This window comes from Pseudopipra pipra, chromosome 15 (genome assembly GCF_036250125.1).
Source record: "Pseudopipra pipra isolate bDixPip1 chromosome 15, bDixPip1.hap1, whole genome shotgun sequence".
Classification (NCBI taxonomy): domain Eukaryota; kingdom Metazoa; phylum Chordata; class Aves; order Passeriformes; family Pipridae; genus Pseudopipra; species Pseudopipra pipra.
Genome location: NC_087563.1, coordinates 18,048,996 through 18,072,713, shown reverse-complemented (window position 1 = coordinate 18,072,713; position 23,718 = coordinate 18,048,996). Strand labels below are relative to the sequence as shown.

Below are 23,718 nucleotides of genomic sequence, written 5' to 3'. Positions count from 1 at the left end.
AGGTCTCACGAGTTAAAAACACAACCAACTCCCCACCAAAACACAGGACAAACTTCAGACAAGCTCTCAGTGCCCCGTGAAAAGCTCAGCTGTCTCCAAGATGCTTTTTGAAGTTTATCCCGTGTCCTCCTCACCTGGATGCTGAGAGACCCCCACATGTAGGAGTCCTGCCCCAGGAGAGACCCACCAGGGACCAGGCAAAGGCCAAGCTAAGTGATAAGCCAAACAGTACAGTTTTATTTTGTATTTCATACAAAATGCACCCTCCCCATGTTTTACAGAGTTAAACAGCATTACCTGGTGACACAAAAGGTGACACTCGCTTGTGGCACCTCCTGCAAACCCCACAATGGGAATGAGGTGCCTGAAGCCAGGAATCAGTGTGCCCTGGGATGGGGTTGTATGAGGCAGCTCCAAGCTCCACAGGGGGATCAAGTGAATTGATTACTCCTGAGAAGGGGTATCACAAGATGCCATGTGGAAAAACTGATCTGTGAGAACTTGGGGTCAAACTGAAAGCAAAGCCCCATGCCCAGCAGTCCCAGTGCTGTACTGGTATGGCAGCCAAGCAAGACTACCAAGGGTGCCCTGCCAGCAGCCTGCTCAGAGGGGTGTTTAAAATGAAGGCAGTGAACCAATTTATGAATTTCTTGGTGTTCCCTGTGCCAGGGCTGCAGACCCCTGGCATCCCACAGGACATGGCCATCGTGCAGGTGGAGTCAAACAGGGACAGGAGCCCCAGGGAGTGACAAACAGCACCACTGGCAGCTGTGACCATCTGCCTGGAAAATGGAGACAAGCCTCTGTGCCATTTGTGTCATGAGTTCCCCATCACTCAGTCGAGCTGCATTCATTCCTGGGTTTGGGGGAAGCCTGAACTTTCAAGCTACAGGCACAAGAGTTTGACCCAGCAACGTGTGGGGATTGCAGCTGGACAGGAGCTGCTCAGTCCCTGCAAGTCTCTGTGTGAAGAGGTCTAGATGTAGCTCAGTAACACCCTAAAATCCCTTCTGAGGTGCAGAACCTGTAAGGAAGAAATTGCCTGCTCAGCCCCAACTGGGATCATGCTCCCAACCCTCCTCCAGTCCCAATTTTCCCTGTTATGGAGAGCCAGAAGGGGAAGGGGTGCTTTGCCCATCACCCCATTTCTTATTTTCCTTTTCCTTGGAAGGAAAGTGAGCACAGACATTTTATTTTTCTTCCCCACATCCTCCCTCTCCCAGAGTGAAGAGAAAGAGCAGGGAGGCTGTTGCAAAGCAGAAATAACCTCGTGGTACTGAACACAGGCTCCCATCACCACCCACAGCAGCACCCAGCTGGGGATTAAACTCTCTCTCTCCTCCAAGCACTAACATGAAAAAAACCACATTTCTCTAATAAAGCAACATCGCAAAAACCCACATTTAACTAAAAAAAGCAACATCTCAAAATCCACAAAAACTTTTCCCCTCAAATAAAGTGGATGATGGACTTGACTGAAAGCACAGCCTTGGGACATGGGTATAAATCCAATCCTGCTGCCTTGGGACTCACCCCAGCTCCAGTTACTCCCCAAGTGCCTGGAGGGATTTCATTACTCTCTCCCTGCTGGGAGGCAGACCCAGATGGCAGCAGTCTGAGGATCTAGAAATAAAGGACTACAAAAATACAGCAAAAAACGGGAAGAGTCAGAATGGCCAAAGCAAGGGCAGCTGTGGGCAGGAGTGTGGGAAGTGGGGATATCCAAAGGGTGCTCCAGGCTATTTCAGTGTCCTTTAAAGGTGTGCTTGGGTGATTAGGTGACAGAAAACAACTGAACTAGGAGTGGAAAAAGGAAGAGAAAAGCCTTGTCACAGGCTCAAGTGTGGAGATCTCTTGGGGAGCTCTAATCAGTCCGTCTCAGCCTCCAACTGCAGTGCCCTGATCCAGAGAATTTCACTATAATTAGTGCTTTAAGAGATCACCCTTCCTTAGCACAGCTGCTGGGATGAGACTGATCTGGGGACCCACTGATACCACATCCTGACTCCCAGGGGGTCAATTTTTAATACCTGGGACAATGACAGGGCAGGAGATTAGGGTCAGGATATAGGAGTCAGCTTCTCTTGTTAAAGTGCCTTATTTTCTTCGAGCTTTTAAAACATCTTCCTTGCTTTTTAATTACAGGGAGGGCACACACAAAAAAAAAAAAAAGGAATACTGGTTTTATATGAAACAGAGTAGAGAATTAATCAATATTTACACAGATCTTGGACAAGGTTATGGCACAGACTAATAACCCAACGCAGCAACCCAAAAAGCAGAGTGTCAAAAAGAAGGGAAAAACCTGTTCTTAAGCTTTCAACACCATCCCCCGGAGATCCCAAGTGTACAGGGCTTTATCTGGGAACAGGCAGTTTGCCTCGGGCTGTGGTAGCCGGGGGTGATCGCAGCCTGCGCAGGACGTGGGTGGGCTCTGGGCTCAGCCCGACCTCTGCAGAGCACAGCCAGGCTTAGACCAGTTCGACTTTAGCGTTGGGATAAACAGCCACCACGTCATAGCCCTCGGGGGGCTTAACCCTCTCCTTGGCGTGGGTCTCGCAGTACAGCTGCTCCTCGATGAAGAAATACCCCCTCTGCTTCAGGTTGAGGCCACAGTCGTCGCACATGAAGCACTCGGGGTGGTAGAGCTTGTCCCGAGCCTTGACGATGGTGCCCCTGGAGAGACGGGGAGAGCTCAGTGAGACACAGGAACGAGCACCGACAGCTTGTCCTGCTGCCTGCAGTGAGATGGCACTCAGGGACATGTCAGGGGGTTGTCGTGGGTTCCCATCCCGACTCCTCAGCCCACCCGAAGCTCCAGGAGTGGTTCCACGGGATTTCTGCAGGAAGGGACGCCCCGTGTGCTGCAGCACTGCCCCACAGCTCGCTGCAAGGCAGAGCCCTAAATATCTGCCCTCAGCCTGGCCCTGCACATCAGAAGCCAGCCAGTAAATATCTGCCCTCAGCCTGGCCCTGCACATCAGGAGCCAGCCAGTAAATATCTACCCTCAGCCTGGCCCTGCACATCAGGAGCCAGCCAGTAAATATCTGCCCTCAGCCTGGCCCTGCACATCAGGAGCCAGCCAGTAAATATCTGCCCTCAGCCTGGCCCTGCACATCAGGAGCCAGCCAGTAAATATCTGCCCTCAGCCTGGCCCTGCACATCAGGAGCCAGCCATGGCACTGCAGCTCGTGCACAGACCCTCAGCCCACGGCACCAGCAGGAACACGGGTACAGGCTGGCACAGCCCACACTCAGCCAGCAGGGCTGGCATGAGCAGGATGTAAATTACAACAGAACATAAATCACGACAGACCATAAATTACAGCAGAACAGAGCAGTAAAATGCCTGTATTCTCTGAAATCAGACCCAACATCCATCTGTCAGAGAGTAACTCTTCAACAAGCAAACAAAACTAACCCACAACCCTCTTCTACTCGACCCTCAAGGCGTTTCTCCCTCTGTGAGGCAGTGAAGTGCCAGCTCCACACTGCTATTCATAGTCCCTGGGCAGCTACTACGATAAGCAGGGCAGAAACCACCCCATCAATCACCCCTGTTTTGCTGTGAGATTCCCTTAAAAGGGGCAATCCAAAATGTATTCCTCAATTCCAGGTTTATATAAGGTTAGAAAAAAAACCCAGAAAGGGGCCTGAATGTATTGTGCTGTGAACCCCAACCCGTGTGCCCGGCAGGACCCACCCCGGCCGTGTCCCCCTGCCCGGGGCTCTCCAGGCCGGGCACTTACACGATGCCGTTCCCGCAGCGGGTGCACTCCGGGAGCATCTGCAGCCCCGACATGGCCCCGCCCAGCTTCGGCACCGGGGGCTTCATGTTGCGGGGGCTGCTCAGTCTGTCGAGCTTTTCACCTGCCAAGAATTATAAACAGACAAAAGGATTGAAAACTCCATCTCTCACGGCTTTGGTTTTGCCTTTTTTTTTTTTTTTTTTTTTAGGAGTCAGATGAGTCTCTGCCTGCCACAAGAGAACCTGCAACTTCCTTGGAAGTTCTGGGACAGCACCAGCTCAGTACCTGGACCTTGTCAAAAGGCAAAGCAGCTGTGATCTAGAGATAGGAGGCGAATTTGGGTGTAATACTGTTTAGTGAGTTGAGAAAGATAAATAGCAAAGAGCTCAGAAAAGCTCCAGAAGGGAGAGGTTCCATCACACCAACATTTTGGGTGCACTTGGTAGATCCACTGTCAGTCAAGGAGATAGAGAGGAAAACCTTTTGGAGAATGAGGCAAATTAAAACAAACAGTAATAGAATCACATGCATTTTTCTTCCTAGAGCGCTCATTTAAGCTCAAATTATCTAAACCAAAATATTGTGATAGAAGATAAGGTCTTCTGGGGCACTAAGCCTCCTTTCATAGAAAGGTCCAACACAGGAAAGGAAGCAATGAAGATTTTGGGCACATGAACAATATCAGAGCAGAGTTTTCAGTGTTGCTGCCCCCTCCCTACAGACCATCTACCATCTGCCCTTGTATTTTGGACAACACCAACACACTTGTTGCCAACCCCTGGGACACTTAAAAGCTTCCAGAATCCACTGCACGGTTTTCCATGGCTCACAACTGACTGGTCTGTTTGGTAGGTATTGATCTGTGGTTCCTCTGTGATGGCCTGAGGTTGTAGAAAGGAAAAGCTCATGAAAAAGGACAATGTATTTTAGTCCATCAGCTGACAGAGCTTGGAAAAGCAGTAGAGGAGCTCTTGGATGAACAAGCCGTTCTCCAGTGTTCTGACTTCCCACTCTCCTGAGCTTCCAGAGTATTTCAGTCCATCTTCAATGACTGCTTCCAGCCCTCCTGCCCAGGGAGTCTCTGCAGGGCACAGGCATGTCTGACCCAGGTGTCTGCATGCATTGTTCTGGTTTTGGAAACTTTAGAGCAAAATCCAGTGGAAGCACCTCCCACAGACCCTAAAATGTTTCTGCCTTTCCTAGAGGGAATTTTTAGTGCCTGAAGCCAGTGCTTCATCACTCCTGGTTGCTCCCTGACCCCGTGCAAGTTCACATGGTACACTTCAAAGGGCAGAGCTCAGTAAAGCTCTTTCCATGGAGAGATCCCTGCTCCCCATCCAGCGTGCCCAGGGATGGCTGCTGTCCTGGGCCTGCCTGGGAGGAGGGTGCACACCCGACTGCCCCCTGGGGTGCACAGGCACCCCCAACCACAGCCCCCTCTCCAGCCACGGCTCTGATCCAGGGGCCAACGCTGACAGCGCTCTCAGCCAAGGGAGCAAAACCAAAAAGGACCAATTCCCCACCAAATCCCACTTCCCAAGGTAAAACACAGTGTTTGGTGATGCCAAGAGCCTTGACACATGTGAGTGCCTGCCCAGGAGCAGAGGGGGGCTGCTCCACCCCAGGGTTCCCCCCAGTGCTCAGCTGGGTCCAGCCAAGCCCCCATCAAGTCCTTCCGCTGCCTTGCTGGGAATAAACTGAAACAACTGCTGGAGCTGTTGGCTTCCCCCAGCAGGAGATAAGGAGTGCTTGGACTAGACATGCTCATCTGCCAACATTTAACAGTTAAGCTGTCACTGTCTCTCATACTGAGTGCTTGGATAAGCTGCTTAAAAAAGAAGAGAAAGAGGGGGAAGAGAAAGAAAAGGATTTTACAGCAAAATGAACCCTGCAGAGAGGGCTGCTTCCCATCTTCCCAAACGATGGACTGTTTCCTTCTAGTTACCAGCCCACAGTCTCATTGTGATTTATGGTCCTCAGCAAGGCAGGGAGATGCTTTAATTCCACAACCTCAACCATTGCTGTCCCCGTTATGGCTGCAGTGAAGGAGGCTCTCCCCAGCCTCCTTCCTGGGCCACGGGCACTTAAAGGCAAGTGCTGTTGTTCCTCCAGCCTCCACCCCAGCACAAAGCATTGCTCCCTAAGGGGGTGGGATGGGGCTGCAATGCTTCCAGCAGAAACACATTCCATATAAAACAGGTTGTTGTCTGAGACACTCGGCTCCTCTGGAGAGGAGAGCTTGACTTTAAAAGGCTAGGGTCAAAATGTATAATTTTAGGCTTAAGGAAAAAGGAGCAGGGGTGGCAGCTGTAAACCAACCCAGCCAGGAACACTCCTGGGGATTGAGAGCGTGCTGGAACATCAGAGAGCTTTGTGCCAGCAGAGATGCTTTTCACTTAATTTCTCATCCCTTATGAATAAACAGCGTCGGAAGGACCAAGGCACGAGTGAGGCTGTGCCTGCAGGCACTCACACATCCCCTGCACACAGCTGAGGGGCAGGGAGGGTGGCAGAGCCCTGGGAGGTGACAGTGACTGCCCCAGCCTGTCCCGTGCTGGCTGGTACCCGACAGCAGCTTGGGCTCCAGCAGAACACGCGGTGCTGCACTGGGGATGGGCTGGTGCCAAGAGAGGGCTGGGATGAGCAGACAGCCAGGACTGGCTGGGACAGTCCCAGGATGTGGGGACTGCCTTGGCACCTCTTTGTCCTCCGTTCCCCCAGCCCACAGCCTTTTCTTTCTCCCCTCCTCTCAGCACTGGGTTGCTGCCAGCCCAGGGCTGCAGGATGCAGGGGAAGGCAGGAGCAAACCAGTAAAGCTTCAATTTTATTCCCTTTCCCTGGCACAGAGAAGGGAGGAAGGCAGCAGTGTTACTAATTGGGATTAACATAGTCACTTCCCATTTGCTTCTTCCTAATGAGGAGACCTGGGGGAGCAGCAGACTCGTCCTTGCTCTTGGTGAAGGACTTGAAAGTCCAACTGGAGCATGTATTTAACATCAGTTTTCCTGCCAGTCCAGGGGCTGGAATATTAATATTAAATATACTGTAAAGGTACACCCAGTGCTTCCAAGGCTGATCCCTCTCATGCTTTGCAGCTATGCCTCAGTCCCACTGAGAAAACCAGTACTGGTGGAAACCCACAGTGCTCAGAAATTATCTGCAATTGTGCTTCTTGTGAAGCAAGAACCAACATCCCTCTAGTCAAAGAACAGACTTCATCACTTTATACACACAGAAACCAAAGTGCAAAAGCCCAACTTGCTACCTCTCACAGCTTCATAATGAGATTTGCAGCAGTTGGTATTTTCCCATAAAATCTAAGTTCCTGGATTCACATGATCAGGGTATGAGGCTCCTGGAAGGAAGCAGAAAGAAGAGTCTTGCCCTAATGATCGTAAAGCAAAGCCTGAAAGTTTGAACATAAAAGCCCCAATGGACTTAAGGCTGAAAGGCAAATAAAAGAAACTGAAATGTATAGTTTGGAGATCTTATTATTTAATGTGTTAACGACATGGGCAGGAAGCTGTGACAGACCTGAAAAGTGAGCTAAGAGCTCCTGATCTCTATCCCTGCCTTGCTGAGGACCATCCCACGTCCTTATGCAAATGCCATTTACTTAACCAGACCCAGTTCTCCGAGGGTGATCTTACACAACCGCTTCAGGCCATCGTGTCTCATAAACCATGGCAGAGAAACAGCTGCCACACTGGTTGCAAATCCAGCTTTCACACGGTGCTCGAGTCAGCCACACCATTTGGTAAGCCTGAGTATGTGAAAGCCCAATTTGAAACCTGCCACCCCGGTGGTCCCCCCTCACAGGGCACTTGGGTGCCAACCTCCTCACCGTTCTCGCCAGCCTCCAACATGCCCTGCAAGTATCGGAAGGATCCAGACTGCTTTGGCTCTGAGACGGGCTTTTCATAGTCCTGGAGCATCTTGTAGACATCTGACTCCACATCAATCCCATTTCTGTTCCGTGGGAGAGACTTCACGGGGTCAATGCTGGTTTAAAGCAAAGAAAGAAAGGCTCAAGTCAAATAGAAACAGCTCCTGTCAGCTCATCAGGGCAGTATTGGAGCCTCCACATTCCCACAGATTCAATGAAGCACCTCTGTTCCCATGTGTTTTCCTGCCTGGAGGGATGTCTGGCCCAGGAAGAGCCGCTGAACCAGGGAGGTTAAACTTGTTCCCTGTTGGGCTCCAATTGAGCAACACAGCAAGAGCTGGCCCAGTTACCAGATGCCTTCAGGAAAGAGGGCAGCTGCTTGCAAACACTGTAAATTGCTCTGCCACCCATGGCATTTACTGAAAGAATGGGTAAAACATGCATTTCGTTAACTATGTAGGGCCAGGAGATGCACCCAGCCCTTGTTAGGGCATCCAGAGTGTGTGCCAGGCACAGCAGCAAAGCCCTTCAGCACCCACAGGTGCCTCTGGGGAAGCTGGTGTTTCTGTGGGTACAGAAACAGAGCCCACAGCTCAGCGGAGAAAACCACCCCACCACTGGGGGGGACACAGGAGGAGCCCCATGACCCCCCTCTGCCCTCCAGCATCTCGACCCAAAGCTGCTCCTGGTCTGTACATGGCATAGTTGGGATACACGGACAACAAACAGCAATTTAAACCATTATTCCAGTTCATTCAATACATCAAAGCATGAAAAGCGTAGTTGGAATAAAAAATATTTAAAAGTCCTGCTGAGAAGAGCTGAGTCCAAGTGCTGTTGTGCTCCAGAGGCCCCAGTGCACAGCACAGCTCCAGGGGAAGGGGCTCCTTTTCCTTTTTACAGAGGAGGTCATCAAGGTCATTATAAAACCAATAGAAATAGCAAGAGCCCTGAACTCCATCAGCTTCACATATTTTAGCTATCATCTGGCTCATTTTCTCCACCAGTATTATATTCATGTCAGCTTAAACAAATAAACAAAAGAAATAACATTCACTTTCAAACAAACAAAGAGGAAAAAAAAGCCCAACAAAAGTCACTTTCAAAGAAAGGCCAGAGCTCCATTTTCTGGTAGTGACTCCCTAGCAATCCTGCTCCCTGTAGGAGGTGAGGGCCATCCTGGCTGAGCCGTGGATCCATCCCTGTGAGACCCGCCCAGCCCAAACCTTCAGGAGGGCCCCAAGTGCCTGCCTGCCCTGCTGGAGCCCTCTCCCACATCAATTCACACATTTTCAGTGAAAAAGGGCAGGTTTGGCCAGCTCAGCCTCACCGAGCACCAAATCAAAGAGAACACACTCCTGCCCCAATTCTGCTCAAAGACCCAAGTGAATCTCCTGGCTTTTGGCTCACACACAGGTAACACCAGATTTTGTTCTCTGTATTTTTTGTGCAGTTCTCTCTCTCTTTCCAACTTCATTAACTTCCCCGGAGCAGCACGGGGAATAAGCTGGCTTGCAGCATCTGAAACACGAATTCGTGCAGACACAGAGTTCCCAAGCTGAAAAGAAACTCTCTTTGCTCTTCGTATGAGATACAGACATTGCTTTCTTGCAGGATATTTTGCCAGTTTGGAGGAACATAAATCAGCATCCATATAATCCATACAAAAGCATCCCAGCCCACAACCTGGCCTGTCTCAAAGTCTGAGTTATCCAACCAAACCGTTCTTGGCTATGCAAAAGCCTTTTCTTTCCTAGGAGCATTATTTATTCCCCAACCTCCTGGACAGCTGCACTGAGCAGATCTTACATTTATAAACATCCCAGTTACTGGGGTTCATTTTTTTGGTGGATACCTCCAGGGCAGGTGTTTGCTCCTGGGTCTGCAGCAGGGTGATCCCCACTCCTAGGAGGGCAGCACCCTCCATCCTGTCCCAGATATACACTTCAAAAACCCAGGATATTAATGTCTGTGACACTCACAGAATCATAGAACTGTTTAGGTTGGAAAAGCCCAAGGTCATCGAGTCCAGCTGTTAACCCCAGCACTACCAAGCCCACCACCAAGTGCCACATCCACACATCTATTAAATCCCACCAGGGGTGGGGACTCCACCACTGTCCTCAGCAGCCTGTGCCAGGGCTGGACAACCCACCTACCCCTGACTAACGGGGCAGGAGCCCAGCCCAGCATCTCGGCCTTGGCAGGGTCAGGTCAACGCTTGGACCTGATCTTGGAGGTCTTTCCAACTGAAATGGTTCTAAGATTCCATGCTCTCTGGAGCTCCAGGAACACCACAGCCCCCATGCACCCCCCAAGCCAAGCTGGCAGGAGCAGCAGCGCAGGCAGAGTGTGAGCCCTGCCCTGTCCTACCTGTGTGCAGCAGAGATGTGGAGCCCGCCCAGCTGGGCCGGGAGCGCTGACTCGGGGCCGCTGTTGGGGTAGAGCCGGGGGGGCTGGTGGTGCTGCACGTTCAGCACCTGCTGCTTGTCCAGGGGGCTGCCCCCAGCCCCGGGGGGCACCGACCTCCTGCTCTGGGCAGGGCCATTGTCCTGGAAGAGAGGAAAACCAGAAAATCCTGAGATTTACAGCGTGCGATGTGCAGGGAGCGGCCGCGCTGGGACACGCGGTTCACAGTAACAACATTTTACACGTGCTGTGGAAAACAGAGATGTGCAGCAGGAAAAGGAAAACTCAGGCTTGACCTGCAGTTAAATCGTGCTGAATCTACACAGCTCCCCTCGGTCCCCAACCAAATGCATTTTACTGTTTCTCCACCGTGAGCCACTGCCAAATATCCTGCATTTATTCTCCTGTACAAGTGTATTTGTTATTTCCTCAAAAGAAAGGCTGTGAGTCTGCTTCTCATTTCTCTGCTTCCACCACTCCCAGGACACTTGCTGGGCTCCCGACTTCAGGGCCATTGCTCCCATTTCCATCAGCAAAACAGGATAAGCCCAAGCTTGGCAGATCCATGTGCAGTTTGGGCAACACCTGAAGCCAAGGGACCAGTCCTGGGATTTTCACTTGCAGCTACCCTTGACCACAAAGATCCATGTTCATTGTGGGAGGTTTTCTCCCCAAATAAGATCAGTCATTTACAGGGTGAGAAACACATCAGTCAAGGGTTTAGCTGGGCATTCATATTTCCATTTGCTTTTAAAGTCCCAAGGCAAACTATGGAAATCTTTTTGTCATATGACCTCAGATGACATTAAACCAAAAATTTTCCATGTTATTTTACCCATGTAAAATATCACCTATGTGTTATTGCACATATATGGAATTCCATCTATATGAGAGTGTACAAGGCTGTTAGTCAGCCCTGTGCACACCCATAAATCCAGCAGTACCTGCTGCTAATGTCACCACGAGCCACCTGAGCCAGGCTTTACCTGCAAAGACTCAGTCTGGGGAGACAAGCTAATTCCAGCAACTGGGAAAAGCAGCAGAAAGCTGGACACAGCCTCTGGACACACGTTGGCTGCTGTTTGCAGCCATGTGAGTCAGAAACATGCCTGTACCGATGGAAGACACAGACGCTGTGTAAGAGGCTGGAATCTGTTTAATCTGGTTTAATGTGTTCCAGGGCAGGTCCCCAGCCAAGCTGCCTCACACCAGCTTTTCAGCAGACTGAAGCTGATGAAAAACCAGGAAAAGAAAACACCATCCTGTGAACAAATAACAAAGTGCATATTGTGGGGCTCTGATACAAAGCTTACTTTTGACTAAAATAATCCAATAAATACTAATTGGAAACAAATGTCTATCACTGGTGCATAGGAGAACACGCTGGTGCTCCCAAACCTTGTAAAAATGAACAGCTAAGAGAAATAAAAACCAGATCCTGCTAGAAAAAAGATCCTGACAGTCCAATTCTTCAGTTCTTCCCAAGGCAAAATGCTCATTGATAAAACTGGGCTTAATTAAGAACTGTAAGATGGAGCCTTCAAGGGTTTCTTCTACCATCAGCTGAAAAACTGCAGCCCCCAGCTCCCAGCACTTCCACTGCCTCAGAAGCTGCCTGGAGCCCTCTTGGCACAGTTCCCTCCACACCATGCATGCACACACACGTGGGGAAAACTGCTTCCAACATAATAACTTCAAATTGTCTATTAAAAAAGGAATTTTGCTGCCAGGAATAATATAATTTTAACTGTTCCCCAATTTATGTTCTTTAAAAAAAATATATACAAGCAGGCTACGGGTTTCCAATTCCCAGATTTACATTATTATTTCAAGGGAAATAAAGAAAACACTCTCGACCATGAAGCAGAGAGGAAAAGAAGGATCATAAACATTTGGGGGGAAAAAAGGTAACAGCCCATGTGGCTAACAGCATTGAGAGCTATGGAGTGATGCTTTTAGAAAACCACTATCTTTAATTATCTGTGGCCTGGGGCTCAGATTCACACTCGGTCCATGGATGCTGGAGGAGAGGGCAGGGTCCTCTTCTCTCCTCTGACCTCCTGGGTTCCCCCACACTGGGGCCATCCAGCCCCTTGGCTGGGGACCATGTGACTGGCAGCTGTTTCTGGAATGGAAACCTCCTCCATCAAAGGGCCTACAGACCATCATCTCCATGGATTGCTTTAATCCAAGGCAGTTTGTAAAGCGTCGCCCCTTCGTCCCTGTTAAGCTCAGCAATTTGTTCATCGAGACCAACTGTTGCTATAAAGCTAAGACCTATTGGTTGGGCACTCTCCAAAAGGCAAGGGAGCCCAGGGGTGGGAGCAGGAGGAAGCAGAGCCCTTCCTGCACTGCTGAGCTGCTCCGTGTCCCAAGCTGCCACCAGCTCCCTGTGCCCCTGGGAGGAGGATGCTCGTGCTGGTGGCAGCTCCTCTTTGCTCTGCTCAGCCCTGTTACAAAGCCCCAGGTGACCCAGCAGCATCCACGGGGATCAAGGGGCTCCTCAACACCTCCCAGACCAAGACCATGGACATGAAGCTCCTCAGTCCTTTCCCACCACTCTGTGCAGGCTTTGGAGAGCTGAGCTTTGTGCTGGGGCAGCCACTGGTGCTGTGGGAAGCACTGACCTCCTGAGAGCCCTTTGTGCCTTCCTGTGCTCCCCTTTGCTCTGCTGCACAACTTTCCTGTTGCACAAAAAGCTGCTCCCAGGCCAGAGCTCAGTCTGCTCTTCCTCAAAGGCTCCGAGACCTCTGCGAGGCTTCTCCTCGTGCAAAACAGTCACACGTTCACCCTCAGAAACCCAGAACCAGGTGGATTTCTTGCCAGTTCTCCAATTCAAGATCAGTTCAAGTTTCCTCCCCTTGGGACCTAATTTGCTTTTCTCTGCTGGGTTTTCTTCCTGCTTTTTATGGCCTTTATTAAACTAAGAGAGTTTGCAAACCCTTCCCAAGAGCTGGCCTGTGGAGTTTCACCATGGAGAACTCTTTTAGCCTACAAACCAGAAACCCCCAATTTGTTTTCTCAAGCTTGCCTGGGGTTTTTTGGACATTTTGCAAAATGTCCTGTTTGTCCTTCCATTTTTTTTTCAACGGCAAGTCTTTAGCTCTAGAGACGACAGGTTTTAAACAGAGCTTTAGAGAATCAGACTTCATGTTCTGATTCAAAGCATTCAAAAGTTCATTCACTTTGGTCTGTTATAAATTAGATTCTTAAAAGACCAGAAGTACAAACAAGATGATTTCCTTTTTCCAGACAGATTAAACCAGAGGATTGCTAATTTGAGAGGCCAGCATCGTTTCCTACAACCTCCACACAAGCCCCGACACCCTTGGCATGATTTGGAAGGGCTTTGATAGTTTTGGTGTCTCTTAAGAAGCCTTCCTTGGGAGCAGACCCACTAGCTGCAGAGCCAAAAACACCTCCAAAATTGCACCTCTGATCCCCAAATCCAGCCTCCATCTGCCCACTGGTGCAGTGGGGGGAGATCTGCCTGGCCAGGACCAGCAGCAGCTCTGGGATCCCTGCATCATGTTTAACTTCCTAATGCCAAGTGCCAGTCCTGTCCCCTGTCATAAACACACGCCACATCAGACTCAAACAGAGCTGAAGGCCATTAACACTTGGCTCAGCCCAAAGCAGCTTTCTGTTTGATGTTCCTCAGATCCACCCTCCTCCCAAAACCAGAACACAATCAGTCAGTGTCAGCCACACGCTGGCTGCCAAAATGCTGAATTAGAGACACAAGTGTTTCTATTTGTGCACCAGGAGGTCAAAGCACCCTTCAGCCATGCAGTCACCTGGAAGAGGTGTCTTTTGTGACCCTGCTTGGTGACCTGTGTCCATCATCCAGCGATGGCAATGCTCAAGAGCTCCAGCTCCTCACCAGCATTTGGCTTCTTTCTCCCTTGCTCCAAGCCTGGGTAATTCGGCCCAAATTGATTCTGATCTCTCCTGGCAGAGGGCTTTTTGTGGATGAAATTTTACTGCCTTCATTATTCCAAGTCCCCCTTCATACAAATGTGGCAAGCAATTAAGCCTGAAGACACATCCCGACAACCTCAGGCTGAAACTCAGACTCTGCACTGAAGACAACTGCAATGCAGCAGCCCCTCCTCTCCTTCCCCCCAGATTTTCAACAGCAAGGACACTGCTTTGTCTCTGATAAACTGATTCAGAAGTCCCAAAAATGGAAATCTTATTATTACCCCACAGAGGAGGTGTACGGGACAGGCAGCACGGATTTAATTTCAATGCAAATAACAGATTTACACTGTGGCCAATGGCCACGGGAGCAGGATCAGTTCTCCAACAACAGCCTCAAAAGAAGTCCCACAGGGAGCCCTTACATTCAAGGCTGCCCCAAAGCCGGAGGAAAAGGATAAATTTTAAAAGCTACACTCGTTTTAACACATTTTTCCCCACCAGCACAGTTCAGATGCCCTGTGTATATGCTGCTTTTACAGACTAAGCAGGCTTCAATCTAACTTTTAAAAGCCCTAGTAAGTACAATCCCATTATTTAGCTCAGCTCAGAAGATTAAAAGATAAGAAAAAAAGGTCAGGTGTAGTTTGCTGAGGCTGGATAAACAGAGTGTGTGGGTTATTTTATGAGACAGATTTGGAATATTCTGCCAAGTTCCCCTTTCAGCGTATCCCACAGTCTGAAAGGAAAGTCTGAAGGAAAACTTAATGCATCACATTCTTCTCACTACACTCCTTTCACAGTCATCGGCGAAACACCAAATTAATTTTTCAGATTTCAGTAAGAGAACAAACCCCTGTAAAAAGGCCGCAGATGATGCTCACCTGACACATGACAGAGATATTACATTTTTAAAACCAAAAGGTGCCTGTTTCATCAACGTGGCTTACCTGAACATCTCCTTCTGTAAAAGCCAGGGTAAGTAAGGTACATAAGAAAACAAAGCAAAAGCAATAGGATAATATTTTTTTTCCATTTTGTAATGTCCCAACCTTTTGCTTTTACTCATTAACAAAAATGGTAAATTCTGTTAGATTCAAAAACGTGTCTCAGGCTTTCCCAGGCCTCTCTGGGAGCAGCTGCTCCAGGAGGTGGAGGCTGCTGCTGCAGCCTGACCATCCTGAGGGACCATGATGGACATCCCTCCAGCATCCAGCATCCCCCCTGCCCCACTGGGGATGGCTCTCTCCACATGCTCTCACCCCAGCAGGTCACACAAGCGACCTCCAAGAGACATTAATGCCTCTTAAGTGAGAAACAAGGAAAAATGAAGTGGGGTAAGTTGTTTTTCCTGATGGGTAAGAGCAGAAACGCTGAGCTACACCTGTGCTTTCAAACACTCAGCACTTCTGAGCACACAGGCAGCAGTTTCCTTACCTGTGTTAACGGAGTCATCACTGAAACTGATGTTATCAAGTAAAATAACACAGCATGTCTGTGTTAGTGCTTTATCCAACAGCATTTTGCTCTATCCTAAACCAACTCCCATTGTCACCATTTCAGTATTGCTCCTGTGCACCTTCAATGAGGAAAAACTATTCAAGTTACCTGGACAGAAGAAAACACCATTTTGAAGTCTCCATTCCCATTTCCCCCCCTTTTATCCCAAGATTGTTTTTGCCTCTTTTATACACCAGGATTACCAGAGCTCACTTAAAGATGCTGATTTTATGTAAGAGACACACAGAGAATTTCACAGAACAGGTTACAGCTACGACAGCTCAAGATGGATCTTCTCAGTGGTACTGAGAAGATCTCTTTGCTTTCAAATGATTCAATATTATACCACAGGAAAAAATAAACACAAGTGCACAGCAAGGTGTGTGTAACCTCTTCACCCAGTAAATTAGACCAGTGTTTTTTGGTGGTGTACAGACCCCTGATATTTGGGTGTGAAACACTCACGGCTGCGGCGCCCACAGCGCCCGTCAGGACCCAGCATGTTTCTGCTATTAAATCAGCATTAAATCAGTCCTCAAACAACGAGCTGGGAGTTCCCATGGACGGGAACCCGGGCTCGTGCCAGGGCATGAGCTCATCCTTTGTTTTCCCCGAAGCACGAGGCAAACATTTTCCCTCCTCCCGCCGGGACAGCCTGGTCAGTGCCCGGTTGGGATCGGGGGTCCCAAAAGCAGCTTTCCCGGGAGCAGCCATGGCCCAGCCCACCCTGTGACCAGGGGAGGGAGGAAGGAAGGTCAGGAGCCTCCAGAAAGGAAATTCCACCTCTCCAGTGAGGAGGCTTTAACCCCCAGTTCATCACAAAAATCAGCACGGCCCGTGCCAGGCTTTTGCAAAGTACATGGAAATTCCCTGCACAGCAGCAACCCATGGAGAACTTAAAGCAAATACTACGTTTAGTTAATTTAACTTAAAACTAACTCCATTACTCAATTAAATGAAGAGACATTCACCTTTGGTAAAACAAAGTAATGATAAACTATTGAGATCAAAAAACAAATATGAGCATATTTAAGACATTTTTCAAGCTGTTAAAAACAGTGCCAAGGGACAAGTGAGCACCAAACTGCCCTCCCTGCTCCACTGTGGGACACCACTGCTGTCCCCAGGTGCCCAAAGCTAAGAGGCTCAGACTCCCCCGAAGCCCACATGTGATTTTATTTATTTAATTAGAAGCAGTGTAGTGGACTGATACTGTGTGTGAGGCCAGGGCTGGTGTGAGAAGTCACAGGAATGATGCTGCAGAGCCCACGCTGGGTGGAGGCCACGTGCAACAGGAGGCAGCAGGTCCTCAGTCCTGCAGCCACACAGCCCTGAGTCCACCCAGAGCAGACAGAGCAAACCTCACTTGTATTCCACACACTCACATCTCCACTGGCCTGGCTCACACACAGCGTTGGGTTCCCTGCTCTGCCTGGATCGGGCTGCTCAAACAGCTACAGCAGATCCAAGCTACTCCCAGTTCCCCCTCTGCACCCCATCCTGGCTGGCATTGTCACATGGGGAGCTGCTGCCTCAGTCAGGGCAAACTAACACGGATCTCTGTGCACTGAGACTTTGGTGCCAAGCACAGAATAACACATTCTAGGAAAAACAGCCTTCTCATCCTTCCTGTGCAACTCCCCTGCCACTGTGGAGAGATCAGCTCTTCTGCTCTGCCCAGAGCTCCCCCCCAGCTGGATGGTCAGGCTAGGGAAGCTGCTGCTCAGGGGGCAGCACAAGGGAGGACAAGGCAAGGGGGACCAGGAACACAGACCCACCATCCTCATCCCTCCCTTGAGAATGACATGGGGGCTGCTCTGCCAGCAGGGTAGCACTGGGATGCCATTCCCAACTGAGTGCCTGCAGGAAGTGCCTCTCCCTGTCTGTGCTGCCAGAGGAAATCCAGCCTTTCACCTCACACAGCTTATTGCACCCAAGTGTCCAGGTCTGGGAGGACTCACATCCTATTCCAGCTCTGGCTACGTGCTGCCAATTTAATTTCTGCTGCAATTATTCTCCCATCCAGACACTTGATCTACTGTCAATTAGCACTGACACAGTCCCCACAGCCCAAAGCCCATGTTTCCAGCCCCCCTGGGCCAGAAAGCTGCCAATTCTGGCAGTTTGGGAAACGGTCAAGAAAACAAACATCCTCTCCTTTGATTAGCACCACATGGCGGTATTTTGACTAGAGAGCTCGTGCTACAGGAAGCCAAAACCAGTGGGATCTCCAGAAACTTATGGATGGGCGCTCCCACTGCCTCTGTCTGCCAGGGAGGAGTGGCTGGGCCAGTGCCCACAACAACACCAACACCGTGCAAAGGGAGCCCGGGGATCCCAGCACGTCAGCAGTGATGTCATGTCTGCAGGAGGGAATGCTGGCTGCTGGCTGCAGAGCTCTGAGCTGCCCCAGCATCCCCCAGGTCCCACACCCACCCCCCTCCAGGTCCAACAGGCATGCAGCCCTTCGTTCTTTAGGATGCAAGTCTGAATATCACTCATTTCTGGCCTCCTCTACAGATCCTTGCTGTTAAGGACAGACTTGCCCAGTGAAACCAACTGATAATCAAAAGTCTGCTCTTTAAAAAAAGTGTTATTTCCCAAAGGTGACTCACTCATCCTGCTCAGTGTTGTTCCTGCTAATTGTGAACAAGCAGCTCTCCATTTCCAGCTTCTTCAGTTGTGGGGGCAGCTATTCCCTGCAGTCACAGCATTAATCAAAGTTTTAACAAGGAGGATTGATTACATTCTTGGTCTCTGAGTAGGGATTTTCCACAAAGCTCAACAGAGAAACCACAACAGATTTAGAAAGAGGGGAGAGGAGAGCTCACAGCAACTCCATACCTTCCAAGTTGCCTTGCACAGAAGATAATTACAAGTCTCACTGCCTTCAAGACAAAGATTACACCTAAATAAACTAAATTCTAGTAATAGAAATACAGCCTCTCTACAAATCGCTCAGACTGAGGCATTCTGCTTATGTCACATGTTTTGGGGCCTCCAGCAAGAATTACTGCAGTCACAAGTCAAAAGACTTCCAAGACATCTTTGCCCAGAATGATGAAAAAGTTGATAGAGTAAAACCTGGAGGAAGGAAGGACATGTGCTCCACATTACTGCAAAGGCCACTTTGGGTAAAACTCTCAAAACCCTTTTCAAGGACAACCCCAAACCTCTTTTTGTGATTTGAGAGCAGAATTCCAGCAGGTTTTTTTCCCTGCCTTTCAAAGCAGATTGCTTTTTTCCAGATGCGAGGAAGTGCACCTAAAGGTTGCACATTTTGAGCCAAGTTATTGCTTTCCAATGAGATTTTTCTGTCTCACAATCCAGCGAGTGCCTTTGCTGGAGGGATTGAGTGAACACAGCCTGGGACAGCCCTGGGTCACCCCGCCCTGCTCCACAACCAGGGAGCAACCAGCTCCAAGACAGTGAGCTCCACAACGATGGGGAAGGGATGCCTGGGGCCAGGGTTGGTTCTCTGGGGTGCTGATGGTCCCCCTGAGCATCATGCAGGTCAGAAGACACCAGAGCACAGCTCTGGCACGTGTCCTGAGCCATCAGCATGAGCCACAGCTGGTTTGGGGAGGGAGAAGAGTCAACCAGCACATCTTGGGTGTTTCATGCAATGTGTGCATGAAACCTCCTTCACCTCCTCTCTGGGAAACCCAAAAGGCCATTGAGCAAGAGTATGTAGGGATACAGGCACTGAAATAGAGGGCAAGAGCTCCTGCCTGTACCTGTGTCCCCTTGTTCACACACCTCTCTCAGTGCCTACCAGAAACACATCTGCTTTTCCCACCCACTCTCCAGACTTATATATTTTCAGTGTAGGTCTGGATTCAGGATAATCCACCCCTACCCCCTCATTATATTTCATATAACTGTCTAATTTTTAAAAAGATACATATGTAACATATATTAATAGTCAGATTCAAATCCAATCTGCATTAAACCTCAGAAATGTTGTATCTGGCAGTGGAACTGCTGCACATTTGTTCCTCATTTAATATTATTCATAGGGTTTGGGCACATTAAAGTCTATTAAGAAAAAATATCTGTCAGAAAAGATGGCTGTAATTGATGAATGAAGCAAACGTGGCCAGAACCCAAAGCCCAGGCTCACAGATCAGCCTGTGCTGTCACTCAGGGCAGGAAAGACAAACAGACCCACGTGTTGCTGGTGTGTGGTACCAGAGTGGGTTTGCTGGCCCTGCAGTCGTGCTGTGCCTCTGCCCACTGTCCCTGGGCAGGAATACAGAACATCTGCAAATCCCACAGGGCTGGAATGGCCAGCTGACTCGATGGCCTCAGGCTCAGGTCCACTTCTCATGGGGTTTGGAGGATCTCACCCCATCCACATGGCTTGGTGGGGTCTGTGCTGCCAGTGCTCTCTCCCTGCTCCTCACTGAAGGAGACACCACTCCCTGTAGCATCATTCCCCCTCTTCCACCCCTGCAGTTCTCATGTTCCTTCTGGACTGAGCCAAGGGAGGGCAGCAGGGGCACCCTGGGACCCTTGTGGGGACATTCAAAAACCCCTCTAGAAAGGAGCAGTTGAGCTAAACCAGGAGAACCTGCATGTGGGCACTTCATGAGGGCTGGAGAAAAAACACAGACCAGCACAGGACAGAATCCCCCTGGAGAAAAAACACAGACCAGCACAGGACAGAATCCCCCTGGAGAAAAAACACAGACCAGCACAGAACAGAATCCCCCTGGAGAAAAAACACAGAGCAGCACAGGACAGAACCCTGCTCTGTGGAGAAGGAAAGGATATGAGCAATGTTTGAACACTCAGGGTCAGCCTAAGAACACTTCTGTGTCACTGGGGCAAGCACAGTGGGTTTTTGCCAGCCTGAACTGATATAATTCCATGTTCTGAATGCAGCAGGCAGCTCCAGGGCCTCTGCTGCTGCCCTGGGAGGGGTTGGCCAACCTACAGCAGTGAGAAGCCTCCGCAGGCTCCAGCCCTGCCATCCATGACCTTGGGTGCCCTGGGAAAGCTGGCAGCATGTGCATCAGCTCAGCACACACCCAAGGGGGAGCAAGACAGCAGGAGCTGACCTCTGCCCACATCCCCACCCCATCCCCTCCTCAGACATCTGCACAGGAGGGACCAGCACATCCAACAACCCACAGTCCAGTACCTCAGAGGCAGAGAGGGAGGAGAGAGACCCTGGTGCTTTTCCCATCGAGGAGCCAAAGAAGAATGAGAGTCATCTTTGACCTTGCTAACAAACCATTAGACAGGAGAGAGGGAGCAGAGATGGAGACCTGCTCAGCTCCATCCCCTGCCTGGCAGCTGTGGAGCCATGGGGCAGGAAGGCAGGGCAGGATGCAGGCAGAAGGCTCCAGGGAACAGAGCTGAAGACAGAGGGGAGAGAAGCTGAAAAATAAGGAGAAGGAGGAGAAAGGATTAAGACAGGAAAAACAGGGGGAAAAAGAGGGGAACATTAAAAAAAAAATAAATCCATCACCATGGGAGGTGAATCACTTGGAAGGTGCAGAGGATTTCGGAAGCAGCCAAGGTGGAGGCATGTCAGCTGAGGCAGATGCACACAGACCCTGGGTGTGCTGTGCCCCAGGAAGGGCAGGCACTGGGCAGTGCTGTCAGAGGGTTCCCAACAGCTCCATCCAAAATAATGCTGACCATGAGCTTGGTCACTGGCCCCGAGGGGGTCAGTGCTGGGTGCTGCCCTTCAGCTGCTGGCAAGCTGATCCTGCAAAGCCTGGCTCAGCCAGGAGGGCAATGGCAGAGATGGGATTATGCCAGATCAGCTCAGGATCTGGCTCACCATGAGAGTCTGGGCTGTACCAACCCAAGGAAAGCACAGCAAGATCTGCACATGGAGCTTTTAAACCATACATGCAAACTCCTTCACCCCTGGAAGGACTGCAGGCAGAGCAGAGGGCTTTCCAGCCCCCAGACATGGATCTGCTCTCCCCAGAAGCGAGGTGGGAGGGCAGTGGGTGTGCAGTACCTGTGGCTCTGGCTCGATGTTGATCCGGTATGCCTGAGCCTTCCCGTCCTCCAGAACAGGGGGGGACCAGCTCTTCCCTTCGGCCCTGCAGGAGGAAATTAGGGAAACTCTATTTAACTTTTAAATAAACCCAACCAAAGCAAAAAAAAAAATAATAAATTCAAACAAACAAAACCCACAAAAAAACCTCAAAAGCCAAACATATGTATAGTATGTAGGCCTGCCAGGGAATTATTATATACATATTTGTCTAAAATTATCCTCAGAAAGAGCACAGTGGTAAACAGAGAAGATGCCAGTTCCACACTACTAAAACCATGAAGCTCAAAACTCATCCTTGAAGTACAAGCTCTGACTCAGTGGGGGGTTTAAGACACAAACTTATTTTGGTTCAAGAAATCAGCAGACAAGTTCATGGTGGCTCTTGTTTTGCATATTCCTGGCTTTGTCCCTGTATTCTGGCTCTGAATCCAGAAGGTATTCTGATTACATGTGTGTCTGTAGATATATATATATACACACACATATATGCATTCCCTGGCAGGCCTCAATACTAGCCCAGGACTGCAGGAATTCTATGAACACCTTTCAGGGAGAAGGCTTACACAACCCTGGATGAATCATCTTGCATCTTGACCCTTTCAACAGGTGCCAGATACAGAAAGCCCTAAAAATACAGTTTCCAGTCCAAAATGCATCTTCAGTCCTGCCAAGGCAGAGCAGGATGCTGCCACTGTCCAAAGATTTTCCATGTGCCTGCTCATGTTTCCCCCCACAGAGGCATCTTGGGGCACAGCTGGGATGTGATCTCTAGTGTGGATCTCCAATGCTCAGGGTATGAGGGAGCTGCCTGAGCTGGGCATGGTCCAGCAGGCTGGTACACAGGCTTTTTGGGATGCAAGGAGGTTGAACTGGGAGATGGAAACTCCATGAAGTTCAAGATAAAGCTTTCACATGCAAACTATTCTGTTTATCATCACAATCTGCATATGCAGATTCACTTAATGAAAGTAGGTCTTGTTCCACGGGCACAGATCACTGGCTGCATCCAACCATCCTTTGTGGACTCTGGCCCCTGCCACATACCACACTCAGCTTCAGTTCAATTATCTGCAGAGTCCAAGTGTGAAAAATAAGGAGCACAGTTTTAACCTGGGAATTCTCGAGGTGATTTTTTACCTTTGGTATTTTGCAGCTGCACCAGTCAGCACACAAAGCTGCCTTTCCAGACCTAGGGTCTGACTCAAAACCTACCAAAAGCAGGGACTCCCACTGACTTCAACACACTTTGGATCCAGCCCTGAGGATTTAAGCTCTTTTTGTTCCAAACCACTACTCAGTGCTGCCATCACAGCTTTTTCAACAGGGAATGACATACTCTCATAGCTAGATGCCTTGTGCTGATAATTTATCTTTACTATAATTATTTGATTTTAGACTGGGACAATTCACTATAAATTGGTCTTTCCAAGTGGGACAAAGGAAACAGTCCTTCCCAGGCACATCACCATTCCCAGCATCCCCAACCTGCTTTTTGCCACGATCCAGTGCTGTGTGTATTGCTTCCACATTGAGACTCAAATCTGGAGGCCCAGAACAATGGGAATGCCTGATTCCACTGGCAGGGATCACCACTATTATCTCCCTGCTCTCCCCCACGCTGGGCCAGCCCGGGGGGCTCTCACAGTGCCCCCAGAAGGGGCTGTGATGACATTCCCCCCACTCAGCTCTGGAGCCCACGTGCCAAACACAGCTTAAAGCATCCCCAAAGGCTTCAACTTGCCAGTAAATAAGAACCAAGGCTCAGAAAGCAATTCTGGCTGCAGAAGATGAGAGGAATAGTAGTAGCTTCACTCTGTGTGAAGCTTTGGCATTTGGTCACCAGCACTGCCTGCACTTGCCAGTTGGAGTCTCCCAGTTCTCCACACCCCTGACAAAGATCACACTGTCTGTACCAGAAAACAGCTAAATCTGTGTTTTCTAAAAGTCATTATGGATATATTTACACTTAATGAAAGACATGACCAGATTGGTTTGCACATTCAGTCACATTCAGAGAAGCCCATTTATAGTTAATGCTTTAATGATTAAACTCAAGGCTTCACCATCAGCTCTGCAGAGCGACCAGAAGTTCTTGGTATAACTGAGACCACCTCAAACAGCTCCAGTGACAGCCTGAACAAAGCCAGGCTCCCCTCAGCCCCAGCTTCCACCTGAACTGTGCTGAAACAAGCTGCCGTGGCACAGTCTGGGTTCCATTTGGCACTTCTAA

The 23,718-nt window shown here is 49.6% G+C and overlaps 1 protein-coding gene across 1 annotated transcript in view; it reads right to left on the bottom strand.

Annotated features, from left to right (window-relative positions):
- Positions 1-210: 210 nt before the first annotated feature.
- PDLIM4 (PDZ and LIM domain 4) overlaps positions 211-23,718 on the bottom strand; it is a 42,785-nt gene continuing 19,277 nt past the window's right edge. Inside the window, exons 3-7 of the mRNA XM_064672266.1 lie at positions 21,447-21,531; positions 10,010-10,188; positions 7,595-7,752; positions 3,751-3,871; positions 211-2,676 (exon numbers count right to left, since the gene is read on the bottom strand). Coding sequence (XP_064528336.1) covers positions 2,472-2,676; positions 3,751-3,871; positions 7,595-7,752; positions 10,010-10,188; positions 21,447-21,531 — 748 coding nt within the window. The 3' untranslated portion in view covers positions 211-2,471. The remainder of the gene's footprint in view (positions 2,677-3,750; positions 3,872-7,594; positions 7,753-10,009; positions 10,189-21,446; positions 21,532-23,718) is intronic.